This window comes from Anoplopoma fimbria, chromosome 15, assembly GCF_027596085.1.
Source record: "Anoplopoma fimbria isolate UVic2021 breed Golden Eagle Sablefish chromosome 15, Afim_UVic_2022, whole genome shotgun sequence".
NCBI classification, from domain to species: domain Eukaryota; kingdom Metazoa; phylum Chordata; class Actinopteri; order Perciformes; family Anoplopomatidae; genus Anoplopoma; species Anoplopoma fimbria.
Window position 1 is genome coordinate 12887740 of NC_072463.1, and position 16796 is coordinate 12904535.

General features: G+C 43.1%; 2 protein-coding genes across 2 annotated transcripts; both read right to left on the reverse strand.

Moving 5' to 3' along the window:
- Nucleotides 1–50: 50 nt before the first annotated feature.
- adi1 (acireductone dioxygenase 1) lies at nt 51–3854 on the reverse strand. Its single transcript, XM_054613586.1, has 4 exons — nt 3662–3854; nt 1579–1698; nt 1257–1436; nt 51–877 (listed from the first exon to the last, which is right to left on the reverse strand). Exons 1-4 carry the CDS (start codon nt 3770–3772, stop codon nt 734–736), a joined length of 555 nt encoding a protein of 184 aa, XP_054469561.1. The 5' UTR covers nt 3773–3854; the 3' UTR covers nt 51–733.
- Nucleotides 3855–6356: 2502 nt separating this feature from the next.
- rtn4ip1 (reticulon 4 interacting protein 1) lies at nt 6357–16790 on the reverse strand. The gene is made up of 9 exons (XM_054614321.1): nt 16416–16790; nt 15515–15666; nt 14147–14215; nt 13665–13789; nt 13290–13338; nt 12792–12928; nt 12265–12448; nt 7289–7381; nt 6357–6644 (listed from the first exon to the last, which is right to left on the reverse strand). Exons 1-9 carry the CDS (start codon nt 16696–16698, stop codon nt 6519–6521), a joined length of 1218 nt encoding a protein of 405 aa, XP_054470296.1. The 5' UTR covers nt 16699–16790; the 3' UTR covers nt 6357–6518.
- Between the last annotated feature and the right edge of the window lie 6 nt (nt 16791–16796).

Consider the following 16796-nt stretch of genomic DNA (forward strand, 5'->3'; position numbering starts at 1 on the left):
TGGTTTGATGGACAGATCATTTAAAAACAACAGTGAAGCACAGATTGGCTTTAGCAGCAGTTTTATTTTCCATACAACACAAATGTATGTGAATCTGTCAGAAATGCTCCACCCCACTAGCACAGATCAGTACGAAAGGGAAATATACTGCGTATTAGTTGTGTATTTCAACATGCTGTTGAGGGTTAGTCTGACTGCAGCTCACACCACAGACAACCACTCTATAGAACAAGGCACTGCAGGTTGTCCTGTGGTGAAACAAGTATTCAGACCCCACTCAAGCACTTGAGTTAAAGTTCATGTCGTTTATACTTGGGTAACTAAAGTATAAGTACTCATGCAGAATGACCCCTTATTTTTTGCAGATTTTAAGTACATTAAAGTTTGACAAGTTTTTATTATCTGATCATGTTTGTAGAATCTTGATCCAACTGGAAACTGAAATGTTGATGTGCAAAATATGATAACCTTTTAATATCTGTAATGGCCACACTACATGCGTGAGCAATGCTCTGTAGCAATGTAGTGTGATGCTCACTGAGCATCGCATGTAGCGTCCACACAGAGCACTGATGCTGCTGCCAGCCCTTGAACTGTTGAAGTGCCCTCTCATCAGCTACCAAATACCCTCTTTCATAGCCATTGGCGGTTGTGCGTGCTGTTATTTACCGTAGTTTGATTTTTGTATTTTGCCACACCCAGCTAACTCTGCATCTCATTAGTGTTAATTAATTCATCTTAAGCATGACACAGTTCTCTCTCCGGGTTCCTGCAGAGAAGCCAAGTACTTCTGGCGGACGTCAAAGTCGTCGGCGGGCCGGTTGTAAGCTTTCCACACCGGCTCCCCCGCAAACAGCCTCATGGCTTTGACGTAGTTCTGTAGGGACAAACAGAGCATCATGGGTAATGAGTATGTATTCTTTTAATATGTCATTTATATTCTTTTTTTAAACATCTGCTCCTTTTTGTTTGTTTTCCAGGCTGTATTGTGCTCTCAATATTCCTTCTATTATTAGTCTAACATTGTTGTTTGTGCAACAACAATCCACTTTCCCCCTTAGGCCTCATTTAAATGAATCATCATTGATCGTGATTCAAATTTAACATCATCTAATCCAGTGTGCATGTGCATATTTGTTAACACCGTTAGTGTTGAACATCTAAACCTCCCCGAGATAGCCACACAGCAGTTAACTACTGTACAGCCGTGTTTTTAAAGGAAAGAGTTTAAAACTCCATGTGTGTCGGCTACGCACGGTCTCGTCCAGGGTGAAGCGATGGTAGATTCCGGCCGGCAGGGTGATCAGGTCCCCCTTTGTCACGGCGATCCGGATCCAGCGCTCATCCTTGCTCCGAACATCAAAGTATCCCTGGCCGTCCAGGATGTAGCGGATCTCGTCATCCAAGTGCAGGTGCTCCTCAAAGAACATCTTCAGCTGAGAGTACAGACACAAGAAAAGAGGGCCAGAATAGTGGCGGTTCATTCATTGAATTATAAAACTTAACAGTGTGGTGGTTTCTCTGAATAAAAGCTATTATTAGAAGATATTGTCTGACTGAAAACTGTGCTTCGGTTACCTTCTCCTCATAGTTGGGTAGTGTGTCCTTGTGAATGGAGATGATGTCCATGTAGGAGTAGCCTTGGTCTTTGCGAATCCGCTCCAGCTCTGGGTCTGTTTCATAGATGTCAGCGTTCAGCTGCAACAACAGGACAAATACACTCAATTTAATAAATAAATAAAATAAAAATAGAAAAAACTTCAATAGCTTAAGAACTACAACAAAAATGTTGGCATTTTTAAGTTGTTGGTGACAGTTATGTAACCCGAAAAAGTTTTTTGCACGTTCTGTAAACAAAGGTTGACTTTAATATGCTACTGAGCGATATCAAATGACCCAGGTTCACTTTATCCAGCAGTAACTGTCTGTTACGTAGGAGCCTGAAGGCAGCAGTAACTGTCTTTTACTAGGAACCTGAAGGCAGCAGTAACTGTCTGTGATGTAGGAACCTGAAGGCAGCAGTAACTGTCTGTGATGTAGGAACCTGAAGGCAGTGGTAACTCTTTTACTAGGAGCCTGAAGGCATCGGTAACTCTTTTACTAGGAGCCTGAAGGCATCGGTAACTGTCTTTTACTAGGACCCTGAAGGCATCGGTAACTGTCTTTTACTAGGAGCCTAAAGGCATCGGTAACTGTCTTTTACTAGGAGCCTGAAGGCATCGGTAACTGTCTTTTACTAGGAGCCTGAAGGCATCGGTAACTGTCTTTTACTAGGAGCCTGAAGGGCATCGGTAACTGTCTTTTACTAGGACCCTGGAGGCATCGGTAACTGTCTTTTACTAGGACCCTGGAGGCATCGGTAACTGTCTTTTACTAGGAGCCTGAAGGCATCAGTAACTGTCTTTTACTAGGAGCCTGAAGGCTGTCTTTTACTAGGACCCTGAAGGCATCGGTAACTGTCTTTTACTAGGAGCCTGAAGGCATCAGTAACTGTCTTTTACTAGGACCCTGAAGGCATCGGTAACTGTCTTTTACTAGGAGCCTGAAGGCATCAGTAACTGTCTTTTACTAGGAGCCTGAAGGCATCGGTAACTGTCTTTTACTAGGAGCCTGAAGGCATCAGTAACTCTTTTACTAGGAGCCTGAAGGCATCGGTAACTGTCTTTTACTAGGAGCCTGAAGGCATCGGTAACTGTCTTTTACTAGGAGCCTGAAGGCATCAGTAACTCTTTTACTAGGAGCCTGAAGGCATCGGTAACTGTCTTTTACCAGAGCCCGTCTACGAAGAGCCTGGGCACTCCCTATACGCCCCATTGTACCGATTTTGGTTGTAGTTCCATGAGACATCCACTGGGGGTGATCGCGGGCGAGTCCAGATTGAATGGGAGTCTATCGGGCTAAACGGCTAATTATGCCTCTTTCACCTGCTTGTCGTTGAAATATCGCAAATTTTATTGTAGATTCCGCAAGTTCAATATAGATTATGGTTCAAAAGTCAAATGAGTGAGTACTTATGTCCTTTCGATTTCTTACAGTTTGGGCCGTTGTTGGCCGTATACGCTAGCATTCTGCTAATGAATGCTGATTGGTCAGGGACGGACTTGCGACTGATTACGACCAGAGACCCCTCTTGACGGCATCTGAAGCTGAAGCGCATCGGAAACATTATCTTAAGGAGGACTTTCCGTCGAAGTTATTTTTGCGTACTGTATTTATATTATATATATATATATATATATATACTATTATATGTTAATAAAAGGAAGTGCCGAAGTGATTCAGAAACTGCCGTAAAGTAGTACCTCTGACAGTGTGACGTCATCGCATTTTTTGAACACCTTTTTAGAACAGATACGTGACCTTAAAAAATGCAATATTCAGCTGAGTTTATTATTTTAGCCCCACCCTTTGATAGCAACTTTCAAATTACTTGACAAAAAATTACATCGTGAGAAAAGTGGATTCTGAGGATAAAACCCCGTTGGCTCCCATTCATTCTGGACTCGCCTACGAGCGCCCCGCATGGTCAAAGATTATTACTGCAACCAGTCCGGAAACCCGGAACTAACCCGCGAGTGCCAGTTCTCCTCATATTAGACATTCTCTGCTTTTACTAGGACCCTGAAGGCAGCAGTAACTGTCTGTGACGTCACCAGCTCACCTTCCAGTAAAACACACCGAGCTCCTGCGGTGCAGCGGGCTGGTCGGGGGTCAGTCTGTGCGGCCTCCTCTGGTCCCCCTCGACGCTGTCCATGTACCAGGCCTCCGCCATGCTCGGGTTCACAGCTCGACTCCCGGAGAACCGTGTCACGTGACTGCGATCCTAAACCGGAAGTAAGGAGTGGACCTAGCCACCGTGACGTCACCCATTGGTTTATTTATTTATTTTATTCGTGAAATGATTGTTCCCCTCAAGGATATCACACCTGGAACAATAGGGCCAAATTATAAAAAAATACTTCCATCTAATTTGATGCTTTTACTTTGAAGGTAAGCACCGGAAGTTACTTCAGTGAGGAGCGGGCTAAATACTGCACTCTAGTGTTCACAGTGAGAAACTACAACTCAATGGTATTAATTAGGATTTTAATTAACATTGTGATCAGTATTAAATTAATATTTATGCTTATGTCATAGTTTTTTCTAACAAGTAAAATACTATTAATAATATTGGTAATAATAAAGAACCTGATTGATTGATTTTAAAGGTGGCCTCTGTAACTTTGAATATGGTGGTATTGGTCATAAAGTGGACAAGTAGACGAAGGCAGTGGAGGTTTACTTCCCCCCCTATTGACACACTCATGGGGTTGACTTGTACTTGACATTCAGTGTTCATGATTTTTCATGTTTATTGTGACTTTTCCCTGGCTCAGTTGACCCGCCAAAACTCTGATGACAACTGCAACATGAATGAGTCAGGCTTGACATGACTTTGAAAACAGAGACCAACCGTCAAGGATGGTAATGGAATCCACGTGTGCAGAGCATAGTAGATCAGCAATCATCATAGTAGATCAGCAATCCCTTGCATTAAGCATTCAGCTACGTGGTCTATGCATATTGCATCCCGCAGATACATCCTCTATCCTATATCAGGATGGTGCTTTTAATAGAAAGTGTTTATTTGTCATTTGCTATAGTCCATGGCATGTGGTGTTGTTGGGACTGTTTTTGACCAATAAGCAAGAAGATCAGTAGTGTTTACAGTGTTTACAGTGTTGTTCTTTGGAAAACAAAATGATCTAAACTCTTTTGAGTTGTAAAGACCTTTGGGTTCAAAGTTTATTGTTATCAGAATCTGCCCTGCTGATATGTTGCGTTAATACTGTGTACGGTCTGCGTATCATTGGGTAACGTATAATTGTTTTGTAATTTAAGAAGGAACTTGCGGTTTCTACCGTGTCCGCCGCTGCAGTTTCCGGTTTGTTGTCACATCATGACAATGGCATAATTTTCAGGATGTCTGGGAGATTTACCTCTGATAAATGACTTTCAAGTTGTACATACAAAAATGATGTCCACAATTATGAGGGTGATTATTTAAGCCTCTACTGAGCACTCTGGAGGAGGTTTTCTTCCAGGATATCTCTGTACTTGGCCGCATTCATCTTTCCTTCAATTGCAACCAGTCGTCCTGTCCCTGCAGTTGAAAAACACCCCCATAGCATGATGCTGCCACCACCATGTTTCACTGTTGGGATTGTATTGGGCAGGTGATGAGCAGTGCCTGGTTTTCTCCACACATACCGCTTAGAATTAACGCCAAAAAGTTCAATCTTGGTCTCATCAGACCAGAGAATCTTATTTCTCATAGTTTGGGAGTCCTCCATGTGTTTTTTGGCAAACTCTATGCGGGCTTTCATATGTCTTGCACTGATGAGAGGCTTCCGTCGGGCCACTCTGCCATAAAGCCCCGGCTGGTGGAGGGCTGCAGTGATAGTTGACTTTGTGGAACTTTCTCCCATCTCCCTACTGCATCTCTGGAGCTCAGCCACAGTGATCTTTGGGTTCTTCTTTACCTCTCTCACCAAGGCTCTTCTCCCACGGTTGCTCAGTTTGGCTGGACGGCCAGGTCTAGGAAGAGTTCTGGTCATCCCATACTTCTTCCATTTAAGGATTATGGAGGCCACTGTGCTCTTAGGAACCTTGAGTGCTGCAGAAATTCTTTTGTAACCTTGGCCAGATCTGTGCCTTGCCACAATTCTGTCTCTGAGCTCCTTGGGCAGTTCCTTCGACCTCATGATTCTCATTTGTTCTGACATGCACTGTGAGCTGTAAGGTCTTATATAGACAGGTGTGTGCCTTTCCTAATCAAGTCCAATCAGTTTAATTAAACACAGCTGGACTCCAATGAAGGAGTAGAACCATCTCAAGGAGGATCAGAAGAAATGGCCAGCATGTGAGTTAAATATGAGTGTCACAGCAAAGGGTCTGAATACTTATGACCATGTGATATTTCAGTTTTTCTTTTTTAATAAATTTGCAAAAATTTCTACAAAAAAATGTTTTTTTCTGTCAAGATGGGTTGCTGAGTGTACATTAATGCGAAAAAAAATGAACTTTTTCGATTTTAGCAAATGGCTGCAATGAAACAAAGAGTGAAAAATTTAAAGGGGGTCTGAATACTTTCCGTACCCACTGTAGATGTCAGCCCTGTGACAGTCAGGAGACCTGTCCAGGGGTGAACCCTGCCTTCGCCCATTGACAGCTTGGATCGGCTCCAGCCCCCCCCGCAACCCTTAACAGGATAAGCGGTTACGGGAAATGAATGAATGAATGAATGAATGAAAACTTTACTAATTGATCTTAAAAAGAACATTGACAGTGCTTAAATTATCATACACTTTATTCAGATTATTTTATTTTTCCAGCCAGTAAAAAAATGATAAACCCCAAAAACAATAATAAGAAACAATAACCCTGTTCTCGTACCTCGTTTGCACCTGTGGATACAATAAGCTTTAATTCACTTTCACGGGTGTACATAAAGATGTACAGAGTCTCTACAGGCAGTGCTATAAGTCATCTCCCCCTTCACTGATCTGCACCACAGTCTTTCCGCGTGCGTGACCTTTATCCATCTTGTCGAAGGCCTGAGGAACCTGGGAAAAGCTGAAAGTCTCCTCCACCACAGCCCGTATCTGATAGAGAGCACACAGAGGAAGGCAGAGGTCAAACGAGCTCTGTTTCTCAACTATTGTGTATTGTGATATCATGTTTGTGCAAGAATCGTAATAGGATAGAGTAATGTTAACTGCATAGAGAGTGATAATCCCAAATTTAACCACATAATATATCACAATGTAATCTATCACACTGTGCCAAATGCATAAAATCTAATGTTATGTATTCACAGATAGGCCTGCTACTGCGGTGACCCAGTTATTTCTAAATAATCAGCATATCATTGCAGAACATGTAGTTTTTATTATGAGAGTGAAATGTGCACCAGCAGTTAACTTGGCACATCAATATCTTTGGCAACATTTATATCTAACTATCTGATCTAAATGGCCAGATACCACACGGGAGTACTTACTTTACTTATTTTTTGCTAATTTGGGTGAAATACATGCAAAAAATATTGCATGTATCGATCCTGCTGCTGTGTGATGGCCACAGCTATTTAGTAAAGTCGAAGAAAAGGCATGAGACAGTGTCTGAAGCTGATGCTTCATGCCTAAAGGGCCAAATGTAACCCCTGATGTGCACACGATGATAAACAAACTGGTGTCGGTTCATCGTCAGTCCCTGAACAGTTAGAGGAATAAATCTGGTACTGTACCTGTCCTGCATCTACCATTTCCCTTATTTCATCCAAGGCAGGACCGCTAGGTGCAAAGAACCCCCATCGGTAGTGAACTCCTTTGAGTAGGTGCTAGAGGAAAACAGATGGAGAGAAAAGCAACGGTGGGTATTTAAAACTTGTGTGAATAACAGAAACTGTGATGTTGATGGTGTGAACTTGACAGGGCACCATAGTAAGGTGTCAAGATTTCTTGACACCTTACTATGGTGCCCTGTCACTGTCAAGTTTCACACAAGATTCAAAACATTCAAAATATACTCATTAAAAAACGTCTTCTTTTCACCACTCATTTTACAGACTTCACAGCATTCTACCTGAATTCATGATCTCAGTGCTGTTAGTTCTTATCATCAAGGATATATTTAAAATAACTATAGGCCTGTAACCCTAGCTAGTGTACTCTGTCAGATAATTCTCATTGACAGGTTAGAACTGTCGCCTTTATTAATGTTCATTATTCTTGCTTTTCCGAAATAAAGAAATGACATAACTCAATGCAGGCCTACATCCAAATAGTCTCATGTGTGTCAGGAGAGCAGATGGAGATGCGGCCCACTTTCCTTTAAGCCTTTAACAGCTGGTCAGGATCTCCTGCAGTTCATGACAACAGGAGAAATGAGTTGACTCCGTCTTTTGATATGTTTGCCCCGATGTGTGTATGGACTTTTGGTATGAAGGAGTTACTTAACGTGTTTCCTTCAGGGTTTATTCAGAAACGATGACACTGTGACAGCCAAGCAAGCTCTTGGCGCTCTGGTTTTTTCCTTTTACTAACAGAGCGCACAGCGTACTGTGTGTACGTAAGCAAACCAGGAGGTGTGAAACCTGGAGGTGCACACCTTCCTGTCTGTAAGCCCACGAGGTACACCCCTCTCCTCTTCTTTTTTATTTAGTCTTTATTCTGCAGTGTTTCCATATCAGCTCTGTGAGAGAACTCTCAGTGAGTCATCAGCGCCGAAACAATGCATCACCGACTGGAACAAAATCCCTCTGCTGCATCAGTCTGAATAATCGCTCACAGATCGTAGTTCTGATTGGAAGGGACAGTGAGGCTGCTAAAGAGGCCGTGCAGCTGTAAATTCACTCCTCGTCTTACTTATATTTTACATTTTTCTGATCAGCTCCTTCACAAGTCCATGGAGGAGGTTCAGGCTCATGAGGGAGAATGTGGGCCACGTTGTGTTTCTGAGGCGGCGTCGAGGCGTCGCACTGCGTAACACTATCTGGTTACACATGCAGAGGAAGGAACGGATTCATGATCTGTAGAAGAGGAAGATGAAACTCTACACTCGCTTTATATGCTGGAAAGGATGTGAGGAAATTCAGTGGCTTGTGAAGGATTACAACAGAACAATAACGTGCAGCTGCTACCAAAGTTTTAATCCGACATTTAAAATGGTATCATGTGGAAAGCAACACATGCCCAACTCACCCCTTGGTTTCATATAGTCACGTGACTTTCTTTTGGCACGAAAAAAAAGTGAAAGGGCAAGTTTCTTTGGGGCTGTCCCGGCCCGTTACAGACTTCCATCCACGCTCCTTTTCTTATGATTACAGTTCATGAGTAATTTACAAAAGTTCAGGGGTTCTGTGAGGTTAAATCTAGGTATAGTGGCAAAACACAACACATAGTTCTTTGGTCTGTAACTATTGGTTTGTCATTAAGTGGTAATGGCAAACCAATATTAGTCAAGTCCCATATTCTCGCTCCGTCCAATCCTTGAGCCCTTCGGCTGTCGGTCCGGTAAGCCTCAGAGGGCAACAGACAATATTTTGAGGGTTCCAGTGTAGTCAATCGGATATCCAGGCCAAGGCTTCCTCTTCTCTGCGCCGGTCATTGTTTACAGCCCGATTAACAAATTGAGGCGCAAGAATGGAGTTGGAGTGCAATACGATCAGACTGTTTCACAAGTAGCTGGGTTACAAGCTCATTTTAAACCAATAAAAAGTTAAATCAACATCAGCCGATAGCCGCTGGGTTCTGAGATTGCATTTTCGGCTAACGCATTCCACCTCTTTTGCTCTCCATGCGGACTGCATCACCCAAAGCCTGCTCAAAACATGATTGGTTAATACTACTCGGACTACAAACAGAAACCAGAACGCTTCCAGTACCAAAAACCTTGTCCCACTGCCCAATGATCTGTTTATAGAGATTACACTCCATCTAGATCTGTTTTGGTCTCTACCAGCTCCTGAGAAAATACTCCTTTGTTCCATTGCATGTTCACCCGTCTGCCGTTTGGTGCCCGACGGTACTGGTGCATACAGTAAGCTTAGCAGAGCTTTAAAGCTTGAAACGGCTGCAATCAGTGGGTGGAAACAGGGTTAACGGAAGCAGAATAGTGAGTTAAAAGATGCTAAAACACTCGGTATAGAACTACAGATATTTTATTTTTAAATCACTATATGCGACACCTTTTACATAACACACAGTCATTTGACTGAATACGGAATACGGGCCAGCTAAATATTATGAGAGAAGCCTTTAGAAACTTTCGAACACTTCGGAACGACTGCAGTTCCCCACCCGGTACTTCCGCCTCACATCCTGTTTCAGGTAGAAACTTGTCAAGGCAAAGTTTCCTCGTTTCTTAATGCAATGGAAAGAAGTTGCATCATGCTCTAATCTCTTGGACTCACACCACACAGCATCTTGTGTGCACTTGTTACTCTGTACAGTAAATGTGTGTCCCTTCCACAGAACTTTCCTTTAGAACTTCTGAATACTTATACATCTATTTAACAAACACTTATTGTCCACGTTAACCATGTAAAACATAACCCTGAATGACTCCGGCTAATAAAAAAAAAAAAAAAAAAAAAAAAAAGGGACTTTACTTTGGCTTTTATTTTTAACCAATCTTTGAACCGTGAAGGAAGTAGAGGTGTTTTGACTCAACAATGTGGACACATGCTTGAGTGAGTTTTTTTCTGTGGATTGTGTGGTTAGAACTTGAGTGGAAAGAAGTGGTGACGGTAATGCACGGATGTGACATACAAACACACATTCGCCACAAGTGCACTGCATGCAAGCTTTGCTCTGCATGATGCTCAACCACAGCACATATGCTATCAGGAAGCCACTTACACCGAATGTACTGAGCTCCGGGAGTGTGTGTGGGTGTGGGGGGTTAAACGGTGTTGCATTCAAAATGTATCCAGGCCATAACACACCCTTAATGTTCTGCACATGCATTCATGTGCAGAACATGAATGCATGTGATTGACAGTCTCAGTCGCCACTGATTGAGGAACACTGTAGCCATGGTGACTGGAAAGATATCACATAGCCTGTGGTTTTGATGAGCGGGTTCGTCTTAAAGGGAACCGGCTGAGGCATTTTCACACCGTTCTTCTCGATGAAAGTCAGCTGGTTTGTTAGATCAGACTGCAGTACTGTTGGATGTTATCTTCCCACTTGTTCATTAACATGCTACATTTTCATGTGAAGCCGAGTGCTCTTTGGATTTTGCAGTGGTTTTGTAAATATTTCAACACAGCTATGTAAATGTCCCAAAGAGATTTTTTTTACTCTTAAGATGTACAGTACACGGCCAAAAGTATGTAGACACCACTGTTCCGTTCCCAAATGTGTGTTTGGTTTGGGGCTGTTTTTATGGTCTGGTCGAGGAACCTTACTGCCAGTGAAGGCAAAAATGAATGCTACGGCAAACAAACATATCTTAGGCAACTTCCAACTTTGTGGCAACAGTTTGGAAAATCTTTCCTGTTAAAACAATAGACTATATATATATATATATATATATATATATCACCCATTGGTTTGTGGACTGACGTTTTAAAGCCTTAAGTTTGGCAAATTCAGGGTCGCCATGTTGTGTTTTTAGCAACCAATGAACAGAAGTTACCATATTTGGAATGCAGAGGAGTGACGTAGAGACGCAGCATACAGCTCTGGTAGTGGCAGCGACCTGTCAATCACAGTAAGCCCGCCCTAAAGCATACTCTGCTTAATGGTCTATTTGACTCTAAATGGACCCTAGTTTACTAAACATGCTGTATTGAAGAAGACTTGAAACTAGAGATTGAGACCATAAACTCATGTTTACAATGTTTACTGAGGGAATAAATCAAGAGAGAAGTAGAGTCATTTTCTCATAGACTTCTGAACTGGAGGTTGCCGCCTGGTTACAATGCAACAGTTCCCATGTGCACAGACAAACTCCACCAAGGAACAGTTTTGCAGTTGGGTGTGGAAGAACTTGACTGAGCGGAGTCCTGACCTCAACCTCATGCAACACCTCAGGGATGGACTGGAGGGCTGACCTAGCTAAGCACAAGCAAATCCAAGTAGTCAGGCTTCAGATCTTGTGGAAAGCCTTCCTAGAGGAACAGAGGCTGTAACAGCAATTACCTATGGGCGTAATATGCAAGGGTCCAAATACTTTGTTTTGAGGTCCACATACATTTGGCCATGTAGAAGTAAAGAGGACGTAAACAGAGCCAAGCCGAACCTAATCATGCTGCGATGTTTGTTTGTGCAGGCTCATCTTTTAGGCCGGGACTCGTGATAGAAGGGTGAATAATGTCTACCCAAAAGTCCAGTTCTTAAAGTTTGTCCAAGAATTTATTTTCCTGGAAGAAATCAAACTAGGACATCACTACTGAATTATATGTAAATACTCCTGCTCATACAACACCTACTAGCAGCAACATGTTAGCATCCATGCAGCCTTGCTCAATGCACAATGCGATCACTATGTTGCATTTGGATCAATTCAGGTTAAGGGGCACAACCAGTGCACTCTTCAATAAATATTGCAACCAAACCATTTATGAAGCAAGGGCCAAGCAATTGTCGGCACCAATCGGACTTCAGTGTGGACACTGGATACATGTATGAATAGCTGGTGTAAATGTAATCAGTTTAACTCATGTCTAGATACAATCTGGATACGAGGGGGTCTGTGTTATTCAGTCATGATTACCTTGAGTGCTTTGGTGGCCACCGTGGCAGCAGTCTGCATCATGCCGTCAGCAATGCCCAGCTGGTCGGTGTTCTGGAGGAACGGTGTGACAAGGGTGACATACTTGGCGCCACACCAAGGCTTAAGCAGATTCAGCGCCCAGCGCTCCGTGTCCCCTCCAACGTTATCCAGGATCAGGTCAAATCTTGAGGTGGAGAAGGGTAGTGTTGGTGAAACACACAAGACACAAGCATAAAATACATATGTTGGGACTCGCTGATTAATAAAGACAAAGTAAATGAAAGGGGGGTATTTGTAGGTGTGGAAATAAAAAGGGTAATTGGGAGAGAGATTGAGTCAGAGTGCGATTAAGTTTGTCAGAAAAGTGAAGAGCCCCCACACTAATGAGCCGACCGCAGCCAGAGGGACTGGGTTGCCATGGCAACACGGGCTTGTGATTGATACATACACACACACACACAGTGTGTCCAATTAAACACCAACATAAAAAGAAAAAATGACTGCACGCGTGTGTGCCATTCTCTCACTTCTCCAGCGCACTGAGCGGCTCCTCGACACGCCCGGCGGTGTAGTCCACCACGTGGTCCGCCCCCAGGCCCCTCACAAACCGCTCTGCATTCTGGGAGCAGGTAACGGTCACGTGGGCTCCCCAAGCCTTTAGCATCTGGACGCAAATGAAAGTGTCAGCTGTTATGTTGTTGCATCATTTGATGGCTGACTTTGAAAACAAATATACGTTTGAGGTTGTTGTTGTTGGGAGCAGAGTGTTACCTAATGTTTGAGAAGCACACAGAATGTATAAATAATGAGATCAAGTGTTACCTCTGTGTAATGTGAGCTACAGTATTCAGGTCACTAGGCAAAGTGTGTGGCACAGTCGGGAACTGGGCGGGCCAAAGAGACTTTTACACCGCTGTTTATTTAATGATCCGTGTATGATGATGTGTTTGTATCTAGAGCAGTATCTTCTGAGCCTGACACACTTAATATGTTGCTTGGCATCACCTTCCTCTTCATCACCATACCTGTATAGCAAATGTTCCCACTCCCCCAGACCCTCCGAGGATCAATATCCTGCGGAGAAGAGGGGGAAAAAAAGCAGAAATGCAAGTTGAATGTTTCGCCGATGTTTTCTCCACCATTGTTGCACAGACGCTCCTCTCATTAAGGATTCGTCTCAAATGCACTGCTGGCCTTTAGCGCGTCAAGTTCCGCGGCACATCGCCCACAGGCTCATTACAGGAGCAGGCTAACGGGGGCTAAGCTTAGAGGGAGTTGCTCGGTGGAATAATTGGTTAGATCAAAGACAGGGAGCTTCTTTGGGGTGGACGGGGATTAACAGCAAGTGGAGATTGTGTGCGTGTTTGTGTGTGTGTAGCAGTGTTTATCAATCCTCTCACCGCTTCTTGGCACAGTTGACCTCACTGAGCCCACCGGTGTTGACCAGTGCCGACCAGGCTGTGGTTGCCACATAGGGAACGGCTGCTGCCTCTATGTGACTCAGTGACTTTGGTTTGTGGGATACCTGAGCACAACACACATCTACAATCAGTGTTACTTTGGAAATGTAACAGGAAACAGATTACTAATCACCTTGTTAAAATGTTATAAATACTATTACAGTATTAATTACTTCTTTAAAGTACTTTTCTGACAAATGTTTCAAACTTAAACTTTGTATTCTATCGTCACAGGTACTTACAGTACATGGAATGTGAAAAAACACATTTTTCATATGCTGATGATCAAACCGATCAATTACACAACTACGACAAACAAAATTCAACAATTAATGAAACTCAAAACACAGAAGTGATACAGAAGGAATAAACTCCCACAGAGAAAAAAGGGAAACCTAAACAACAACATCAGCGAACAATACCTCGTTGGCACTCAGCACCACGAACTCAGCCAAGCTGCCCTGCTTCCAAGGTGGGATGGCCGCCCACACCTGATGGAGACACACGGCAACACGACACTCATCAACCACACACACAAATGGCTGCATGTCAACATTTCTATACAGCTATTTCACTGTCGTTCAGTGCGTGGTGGAGTTATATATAATTAATCAAGAGAAGCACATGTGTAATGTCGCCCAGTGAGTCGCTCTATTTTCGGTTTCGGCTGAATGAGTCAACATGTGGTGGTGACAAAAAAGCAGAATATGATCTCATAAGCCCCAGTTCTCCTTTACATGAACATCTGGGTCATTAAGCACAATGTGATGAGTTAAGGAAGAAAAAAATTGTTCAAAGCAGACATATAATCATAAAGGAATTATGAGGCGTTTGAGGGCAGTTGAGGATGAACTAAAGAATAAACAAGAGCTAAAAATGATTCAAACAGAGATAAATATTATGTATTAGGACAAACCATTAGTTTCCTTAACAAGTAATCCGCCAATTAAATTCTCAGTTAATTGAACAATCGTTTGTTCTATTTTCCAAAGAAAATAGTGAGAAATGCCGATCACATCAACGTTATCAGATTGTTTTTTTATTGCACACACACACTTCCTCCCTTCCTGTCCTGTAAAACAAACCACGTGTATGAGAACATCAAACATTTCTACACCGCCTTATCTCTTATCATGAAATGCTTGTCACACTATATGTATGCTATATTGTGTCTGTCCACGTTAAACCACTTGTCGCCACCAATATATATATAAGAACCATTAAATAATGTCATTTTTGCTTGAAAGAATTGATAAAGAATTGTTTTGCTTACGGTAATTCAATTAAACTAATTTCTGTCAATTTACAATTTTGTCAATCAATTAATTAATACTAGTTGCAGCTCTACAATGTGATCTGCTTCTATAATATATCAGCAATCGTAAAAAATACAGCTAAAAACTAAACTTGAATCCATCAGTTTGCCACACTGGTTTAATAAGATCTCACACCATCTCACAGATTGCTGCACAAATCCCACTCTGCCACTGAGATGTGTGAAAAGACTTTGCGTCATGTTTCTCTAAGCCGGGGTGGAGGTGACGGTGCATAATGCTGAGCGGATGAGCCGGGGTCGTCAGCGGTGCTCAGAGACACCGGGGTCACGAAGCTCAAGTTGGCATTACAGAGAGCCATGTCATGTCAGCCGGGAAAACACACTCCCACATCGTTCACACTCATACTTTATGCATACATGACTCACTGTGTGCAGGGACACACAGCTGTATGCGTAATGACGAGGTGACCGTGCACACACACACCTCTCTCCTCTGCTATTTTGCGTTGTTTACCTCATCCCTTTCTTTGAAGTACTTCACATCCAGGCCACACTCCATGATGACTCCGGACACATCTCTGCCCAGGATGAGAGGGAACTCGCTGCCCGACTGCTTGATATGCAGAGGGTCTCTCTTCATAGACAGGGTGGCGGCGCCGTAGCCACCTGACAGAGAGAGAGTCTCAGAATGCAGATCATTTCCAGGTCATTTGCTATAACGGCAGCACAAGAGTAAAAACAATGTGCTTTTTATAGGGGGGGATATAAGACACCAAAGTAATTACGTTGGTTTAACAGTAGATAGTGATCAATGCGGTTTAAATAAACACTGATATCAAGTAACTGCAACTAATGATAATCTATTCTGTTCTATTGTCCTAAATCGTCTGTAATTGTGTGGAAAACAAAGGAACAAATAGTATAAAACAGATTAAAATGGGTTTGGCAGTCAGATTAGAAAAACCTTCACTATGTTGTCTTCACAGTCCTCCCCTAGTGACGACAAAATAACAACCCAACATGCAACAATCAATGTGCAATCCAACTTGCATTTCCACTTGATCAACCTCAAAAACACTCACTGCCCCCTCTCTATCCACCCCCCCACACACACACAGCCCACCACACACACAGTGGTATAACTGCCTCTATGTGGTGGAGGACTGAAGGTCTGCATGACTCATTTTAGGTCAAATATAACCACAGCCTTACATTACATTACATTACATTATATTACATTAGTCATTTAGCAGACTCACAGCAAACATCAGTCTGGGCCTCTGCATCCTCACTGTTGAGTCTCTATAAAAACACCATGTGTTGTGTTAAACCTGCCCCAGCAGTCACGTGACAGATGTGACTCCATTTGTTGTATTCATTGCCATTGCATTCAGTCTATGACACCTGTCACTCACCTCTCATGCTGACGTCAAGCGGGTTCAGTCCCGCTGCGTGCACTCTGACGATGACCTCATTGGGGTAGTTGATGACGGGGAAGCTGGCATTCCTGGTGAAGCGCAGCGCGTCATTGCCTCCATATGCATCAATGACCCAGGCTGGCATCACCGTCAGGCTGCTTCTGGTCGTGCTGAACAGGCTGGGCTGACTCCCGTGGCAGCAGACCGGTGTGCTCACACTAGTGAATGGACTTCGCCTTAGCAAGCACCTGCTGTGCACCAAGTGTCTCAAATAGCTCATCTTCCAACTCTTAAATCACTGATATTGCAGTAAACGTGTTATGTCCCATGTCCTCTCCCTCCATGTTCCACTTCAGCCCCTCCGCCTTTCAGCCAATA